At 47.2% G+C, this 8,404-nt stretch overlaps 2 protein-coding genes across 2 annotated transcripts; both read right to left on the reverse strand.

Moving 5' to 3' along the window:
- Positions 1-38: 38 nt before the first annotated feature.
- Positions 39-2,867, reverse strand: FSUBG_12859 (uncharacterized protein; the record flags this gene model as incomplete). Its single annotated transcript, XM_036677689.1, has 1 exon — positions 39-2,867. The coding sequence occupies one exon, from the start codon at positions 2,865-2,867 to the stop codon at positions 39-41; it is 2,829 nt and encodes a 942-aa protein (XP_036531686.1).
- A 1,178-nt stretch (positions 2,868-4,045) lies between these two features.
- Positions 4,046-6,441, reverse strand: FSUBG_12860 (transcriptional activator acu-15; the record flags this gene model as incomplete). Its single annotated transcript, XM_036677691.1, has 6 exons — positions 4,046-4,254; positions 4,305-4,758; positions 4,810-5,314; positions 5,364-5,556; positions 5,611-6,304; positions 6,418-6,441. The coding sequence occupies 6 exons, from the start codon at positions 6,439-6,441 to the stop codon at positions 4,046-4,048; spliced, it is 2,079 nt and encodes a 692-aa protein (XP_036531687.1).
- Positions 6,442-8,404: the final 1,963 nt, after the last annotated feature.

Raw genomic sequence — 8,404 nt, forward strand, 5'->3', positions numbered from 1 at the left:
TCATGATCGTATATTTATCCCATATCCCATCCCAATATTTAGATCTTTCCAGAGTTTGACGTAAAGTACTTGCTAATATCGTTATCCTCACCACACTTCTGACACTTGTGAATAACAGGCTTGTTCGTTCCAACCTGCGGCGCAACAGCGCCAGTAATCGGTCTCTGAGCCTCAGTCTGATCAAGCTTACGCTCAGTCTCAGGTTCCTCGCGAATCTTGTCCTCAACAGGCTTGTCGTCCTTGTTGCGAGACAAAGCAGCTGAAGTAACAGCTCCAGCGGCAGCAGCTCCTAGACCAGCTGCCTTGGCGCCGAAGTGGCTATCATCCTTCTTCTCAGACGTGAGCTGCTGGGTGGGGCGGCTGGTGGAGAGATCGTCGTCGTAGGCTACGCCGGATGGAGTGCCGGATGCGAGGGTGTTGTACTTTCCGGCGTTGGCGTTCTCGGCGAGGGTGGAGTGGTGAGAACCGGTTGAGCGCTGGGAGTGCTCAGATTTTCGGGAGGGCTCATGGTGAGAGCTGTCGAAGGCGGAGGAAGAGGTGCCGAGGCCAGCATTAGTACTAGTATCACCAGTTTGGGCTGTTCGGGAACCGTCGTTGCTCAAGTATCGATCTTCATCACGCTTGTTAGGCTCATGCGAGGCAAGAGCTCCAGCACCGAGGCCAGCAGCAGCACCGGTAGCGAGTCCAGCTCCTCGGTGAGAACCCTCCTGTTGATAGGATTGAGAGGTAGGATCGCGATTAGAAGTGGTAGTAGGCTGAGTGATCTGAGATTCAAAACCTCGGTTGGAGTCAAGGCCAGTGGGTTGCTCAGAGTGATGATCGCGACCAGATCGGGAGGCCAGGGCTCCAGCGCCAAGTCCGGCTGCAGCACCAGTAGCTAGACCAGCGCCGTAATAAGAATTGTCCTGCTGCTTCTGAGAGGTAGGGTTGGTGGAGCTGTATCCAGGCTCAGTAGTCTGCGATGAAAGACCTCGGCTGGAGTCAAGTCCTGAATGGCCAGTAGGCTCATGTTCGCGTCCAGATCGAGAAGCTAAGGCTCCGGCACCAAGCCCAGCACCACGGTGGGAATCCTGCTGCTCATAATGAGATGTAGGAATGGTAGAACTGTAGGCAGACTGGTTGCCCTGCGAGTCAAGAACTCGGTTCGAGTCAAGCCCAGTATGCTGACCAGTAGTCTCATGCTCACGACCTGATCGTGACGCAAGAGCACCAGCACCAAGACCTGCGGCAGTTCCTGCAGCAAGTCCTGCACCATGCTGAGAGTCATGCTGCTGAGAAGTCTGACCGACGGGATCCTTGTGAGAGAAGTTGGCCGGCTGGTCTGGCTGAGCACCATATGCTGAGGACAATCCTCCCAGGGTTGAAGGCTGGTTGGAGCTGGAGTGCGAGGCAAGTGTACCAGCACCGACACCCGCAGTAGTCCCCTTAGTGAGGCTGTGATCGCCGTGAGAGCCCTGCTGCTGGTAGGTCTGAGAGGCAGGGTCTCTTGTAGAAGTGCCAGCAGGGTCGTAGCTCTGGGCGTCGTAGCCAGCTCCGGCGGTGCCAGTTCGGTCATTGTCAGAGCGTTGAGCATAATGCGACGCCAAAGCGCCAGCTCCAACGCCTGCAGCAGCACCAGTCGCAAGACCAGCGCCTCGGTGCGAACTATCCTGCTGCTGGGTAGTACCAGTAGGCTGGGTACTATAATCCCTCGTAGAGTCGAGTCCAGAAGCAGGATACTGTGTCGTACCGCGAGTACCAGTAGGCTCCTGCGCTGTCACATCACGCTGAGTCTTGTCATCATGTCCCTTGCCAGCAGAGCTCGCACCCCAAGCAGCTCCAGCGGCAGCCAGTGCAGGCTTAGAGTGGCCATGCTTCTCCTGATCAGCCTCCTGCTCAGCCTTGGCCTCTGTCTCAGTCTTATCCTTGCGATGGAAGAGGGCGCCAAGCTTGCTCTCCTTATGTTCCTTGGGCTTCTCCTCCTTGTGATGAGTCTCTTTCTCCTTGTGGTCCTTGCCGAGAAGAGGGAATGATCGACCCTTGTGTTCGTCGTGGGTCTTATCGGTGGTTTGGTCAACCTTGCTTGGGGTCTGTGTCTCATCGTCGTGACGGCGCTTGCTCAGCTCATGGGCTCCGAGTGCGCCCGCGCCAGCGGCACCAGCGCCAGCTACACCCTCCTTAAAGTGAGAGCCGGATGTTTGGCTAGGGTTCTCTTGGGTAGTTTGCTGAGCATCGGTGGAGTATATAGAGGAAGTGGTGTCGCGATCGTTTCGGTGGAGGAATGTTCCGCTCTCGAGAGTGCCAGCCGTTCGAGTTGGTTCTGTGGCACCAGAGTGGACAGCACGATGACGTGCGTTCTCATCTTCAGGACTGCCGTGGCCAATGACAGTGTTGTGAACGCCTCCGCTGGGAAGGTCTCCCCAGTAGGGATGGTCTTGGGAAGAGGGTGCAGCAGCGCCAGTGGCTCCCTCAGTAGCGGGGATCTTGCTGGTGTCACCCAGACCTCCAGCAGCTGTAGTACCTATAGTGCCGGCGGTTGTAGTGCCAGCGGTTGTAGTGCCAGCGGTTGTAGTGGTGTCGGTAGTTCTGTTTAGAGGATCATCGCGCCGCTCGGAGATGGGCTCGTTGGAGGGCCTGTACGAGGTAGGATCGTTGGGCTCGGTGAAACCAACGCCTGAGTCTTTGTGTGCATGACCTCGAGGGTCATCGGCCTTGTGAAGCTTGTTATGTTCCTGTTCGTATCCCTTTGAGTAGCCTTGGTGAGTTTCGCTAGGCTCCATTTCTTCTGTGGGGAATGATCCTGGGGGATGGTGAGAAGTCTCTGTGGTGGTGTCCTTGGACTCGTCGGAGTGGAGAATGTCCTTGATCTTTGCGCTCAGACTACTCATTGTGAATATCGTGCAGTGTTTTTTTTATGGTAGGTATGGGTATCAAGAGTGAGTTATTAGACGTTATTGAGTCGTGAGCGTTTGATGATGAGCTCTACTAAATGAGACCTTACACCGCCCTCATATACCAACTTCACTTGTTCCGCAAGCAAGGCCAGCTCGACTTAGCTACGTCGTCGACATCATTATGACCGCCACGGGAACTAACAGATCGTGTGGGGTGCAGCCAAATTGTTGATTGACGCCTGGGTTTCCCAGCTTTGGACAGCAACATCCCTGTCGACCTTACCGCGTTGGGCCAAGAGCTGTGCGCCATTCCGTCATCCACATTCTCTAGCTCCTCAATTTGGCAGCTCTTCTGCTGGGCATCTTCGATCATAATTGTGCAACGTATGATCTCCGCTGGGATTACGTCTTTGTCGCTATTTCCCTGGTCTGGACCTCTTCAGCTGCATGCGCTACGAATGGGGATTGCATCATTTCAGCCTGTCGGGGCCTGTCGGGATGGCCACGAGGTGTTTGACTGGTATTGCCCGAGCTGTCAAGTTTACGAAAACAGGATTATGGGTATTGCGTGCTGTAGCGGTGTGAATTCTATGTGTGATGCAATCCGATACTTATTGTTTATTCCGTGGTTGTCAAGCCTTAGCTAACTAGATTGAGATCTGGTTATTGTTGAGGGGTCAGGAAACAAAATTAGCATCGAGATACTAACTAAACATCGCAACACCGTTTCTACCGTAATCTCCATTAAAGATAAATTAAATGACAGCTATTATTATTATTTAATTAGCAGTCTCTGCAAGTTAAGTAATAAATCAGTCTTTATATTAAATAGTGATTGAAGCTCTATGACTCAAAGATCTAGCTACCCTGCAACTTCAGATCCGCCAGAGCTTCGACCTGTCTAATTGGATTGGTGGCTACTATGTCTCCACTGCGGAAAGGATAAGTCGCGTCACGTCATCACAAAACGCGAAATAACACTACGCGTTGCAGCCACTGGCTCAACAAGCCACATTCGGTATGTATAATACATCTCATAACCCTATCGCTTACGTCGACTTCACTGTCGTATATTGAATTGTTGTCTGGCTCGTTTATTCACAACGTGGTGACAGAGACTCTCCTCCATCCTCTCCAACGCTGCAGGGAGGACATCAGCCTCTGACGCGGCTTTATTCCCCAGACTGAACGGCGCCAAAGAACTGGACCGACCACGCCATGGAATCGACAATCTCCGCTGGCCAGGCGCTTGGTGTGGTGTAAGAAAATTCCGACAACGACGCGTCCTGTCCATCTAGACTTGGAATGTGACCTCTAGTTGTCAAGGCTGTATGAGGTGGAAGTGTCGCGTATGCTGGCTCCGATGTCAGCGTCGCGTCTCCTGCAAGATATGTCAGTACAATCTTCAGCAAAAAACATGCGTACACATACTCCATCTCAGCCCGCACTCTTTCAGCCCCTCCATCATATCTCTCGCAATCCTCGCACCCTTCGAGTTGACACTCAAAGCTTCAAACACCCTCAGACAAGTCTCCGCATCATCAGAAATACCAGCAGCGTCGAAACCATCCAATGCATCACCCGTCTGCTGACTAAAAATGCTTGAGACCACCAAGATAGACCCTGCGCAGATCAAACACGAAATCATCTGCCACCAAGGGAATTCCTGCACCAGATCCTTCTCACACGAGATGCAGTGCAGTAGACGTGCTGTCTCGCGTGCCTCGGCGATGCATACCTTTTCATACATGCTTACGAGGGCCCAGTTTGGCTGGCTGAGTGCAATGTCTGTCTCGTCATCGAGATTGCGCATTATCGGGTAGCAGAGATATGGTCTGTGAATGAGAGCTCGTAGATGGTGATATTTGATAGCCAACATGCTTCGCTTCGGTATGTTAGTAATGAGTAGTGAGTATTAGTTCTGATAGATACGTACCTGGCGTTTGAAGATGAAGGACTTGTCAAAAGCATGTCCCAAGTCGAATCGCAATGTTCTAGGCAGTGATAGCTTCCATTGTACAAGCTTGAGGTCGAGTTCCTTGGTATTGAACAGATCACTAGTCAAGTTCTGGCCAGCTCTCGGGCTATACAGATCTCGTAGAACCTGGCTGACGATCTTAGAGAAGGAGATGACTTCTAGATGGTAGTCACCAACAGAAGGCCCTTCAAACATCGTCGGAAACTCATCGCCATCCCAGTCAATGTCAGAATCTCCAAGTCGAGAAGGCAGCGGAACATGGCAGTAGTCTTCATGGATCGCTGGGGGTCGACCAAGCTGCAGAGAGATCAAGCGATCCAGAACATATATGCAGTACCAGATCCGCCGCCGTCGCTCTACAAGTAAACGCCCTGACCCTTTGAGCCTTTGGGGATCGTTTTGCTCGACATGCAATCCGATACTCTGGGCCATACGGACGGTTTGTCCCAGCGTTGCCCAACAGCTGTCAAGTTAACTACACATAAGTAGAATGACATCGGAATTAAACCTACCTGTCTGTTCGGCAGACTGCCAACATGTAGAAGCATTGGGCTAGGAGCAGGGAGACGTGATGGATTGACCGGTCTGCCCCTGCGGGTAGAGCTAGAGACAGTGCTTGAAGAAAGTAAACTTCATGACACTTGTTTGCTCCAATTTGCTCTCCCGGTATGCTGGTATAGTAAGCTCCAATGGCACAAATGACGTCTACCCATATTATCAGTAACGAACCTCAAATGCCACAACGATGGCTAGACTTACATATCAGTGCCAGTCTGGTATTATCCAGAGAGCAGTCATCCGATGAATCCAGCGCTTGATCAAGCGACCTCATAAACAGCGACTGCGGAATAAACGGAAAAGCAAGATGCACAGTAGAAAAGTACACATCAGCAAACACCTTCGCCGCCTCGCGACTCGGCAGCTCGACTACTCTCCCAGGCATGACATTCACACTCGGAGATGCAATGTCATCGACTTGCTCGTAGCTGTCAACTCGTTGGTCAGAATCAGAATCACCAGGCTGGGCCTGCAGCACCCGTTTGACCAGGTTGAAGAAGCACACGTCGCTCACTGTACCAAGATATCTCTCCGCCTGGCTGACCTGCGGACGGAAGGAGAGAGTATCAGAGCCAGTCAAGGCTGTTGTTAGCCTTGTCGTCAGAGTAGTTGCGTCGATGTTGGACAAGGCTCTGTCCGCGGCTTTCATACAAGTTAACACTGAAGATGCATCTTCCTGATGTTGTGGTGTAGGCAGCTTCGACACTACCATGTCCAATAATGACTCGTACTGCCTTATCGCTTCACGCAAATCTCCATGTCCTTGAACAGCACTGTCCAGGGAGCCATCATCGGTAGAGGCTTCCTGGCGCCTCTTGGCTCGACCCCCAGCTGCATAGACACAATCATACCCGTAGCCCTTGCAGCGACTGCACTCAGGCCATTTGCCATCACACTAACAAATCAATAACAAGAAAAGAGATAAGATAGACCGGGTAAGCTTGCCTTGGATTTCATCGACCGGCACTTATGACACGCCTTGGCGACGCGCTTCCGCTTAAAGCCGACCCGGGACACTGCTGCGTCTGCCATGATATAATATGCGAGGTTTGATTGACGACGTTTGTTTTCCAGAGCTGATACAGCGGCTAGAAGCCGGATACTTGTTCTTTTTGTTCCATGTGGGGTTATAGGCGGTATAGCCGCTTGATCCGAGTTATCCGACGATCCGTTGTTGGTGTTTCTCCGGTTGTATGGCGTGCACGGAGATTCTCAACTCAGGATATTACGAATTATTAATTTAGATGCGTTTGATTGGGCTTTGCATTTATGCTTTACTGAAATGGGACATTACAGTAGTAGCCCTACCTAGTAAGAATACATTGTGGCTAGGAGAAGACGTTTGTTGGATTGAACCTCGAAGTATGAATGCTGGTTATTAGTAATTCTATTACATGAAAGTTCGTTTTAAACGTTATCCTCAATCCTATATATTAGGGCTTCTGGCTTATGCTTTAATTCTGCCTGTATCTGAGATGTTAGCAGACTTGTAAGGCTTGAGATTATCTTTACTATCTAGCTGCAAGGGATTATATCCTACTTATATATAATACACTTTCTCTATAGAGCTGTTTAGCTGCTTATAAGTGCCTGTATGCCTTGAATATACTATCCTATTGCAGCTAACTAATTGCCTTCTCCTGACCTTCTAACATTTATTCAAGTGTGCCTAGGCATTTTATAGAGTCTTAAGGATTCTGGCGTAATAACTTTTAATTTCCTGTATAATTTCCTATTACTTTTTTACTACCTGTTTTATTATTTTATTATATACTCTGCAAATTAAGGCTTACATTAATACCTTAATATTACTAGGTAACTTTTTTAACACTTTTAGTATTAGCTTTTGTAGTTAAACAGGTTTATATATACTAAAGTGCCTGGGGCAGGTGCCCTTATAGGTTATAATACTACTAGTATTTATAATACTATTTATTATACTGTTTTATTATATCTTGCTCCTTTTAACTTTCTAAATATCTGTTCCTGTAATATTTATAAAGATTATAAAGAATAGCCCTTTTAGGATATAAATTATTCTTTTCCTAGATGTTTTTAAAATATATTAATATATTTCTTATTTAGACTTATATATATAAAGAAAATACTAAGGTAACTACTTATATTAATATAAAGAAAATACTTATTAATATACTTATAATATAAATTTATTAAAAAGATATAAAACATATAGGCTTTAGCTATTAAAATATTCTTTTATAGCTAAATATCCTTTAAGTAGCTTTTCGTAGAGGTAAACTTAAAGTTAGGGAGGAGCTTGTTTTACTTATTTAATACAGTCTATATGCCTCTCTTAAGGCCGGCTAAATATTCTATAAGGACAGCTTTAGACACCTGCTCCCTTATCTTGTCCGGAAGAGCATAGTGCTTTACTATAGGATACTAGAAAGTTATAACGTTCCAAGTCTCTAGATCCTCGTTAGAGATCTTTTTAACTTTAACCAGGCCTTATATAGTATTAGAAAAGATTTTAAGATTACTATATCTATTTGGGATAGTATCTTTTATACCTTGGATCTTCTTGCCTAGTGTAATAAGCTCCAAAACAGTAAATGCCGTCCCTTGTATACCCCCGACATAAGGCCATACCCCATTATACTCCAAGGCCTGTGCTATAATTTAGCACATATCCTAAACAGTAGTTAAGGTAATTAAAGCCTCGCCGTCCTCTGGAACAATGGCCCTGCAATTTTAAAAGTCTTTAAAGATATAAAAGGTCTTAAAATGCTTTATTATTACTTTAGAATAGCTAAAGTAATTTGTAAACATACTAGGCTAGAACAGGCAGTATTTAATTTTCTATTTAAATTAGTAAGGTTAGGCAGTTTAAGTAATATAAGAAAGTAAATTAAAATTACATACTTATTAGTTTAAGTTAACTTTTTTTAAATACTTCTAAACCTTATTCTTATATTAATAATAAGTAACTTTACTATTACTTATACTAAATTAATTTTTATTAGTATTTAAATAT

Source organism: Fusarium subglutinans (assembly GCF_013396075.1).
Source record: "Fusarium subglutinans strain NRRL 66333 chromosome Unknown NRRL66333_c0000294, whole genome shotgun sequence".
Taxonomy (NCBI): Eukaryota; Fungi; Ascomycota; class Sordariomycetes; order Hypocreales; family Nectriaceae; genus Fusarium; species Fusarium subglutinans.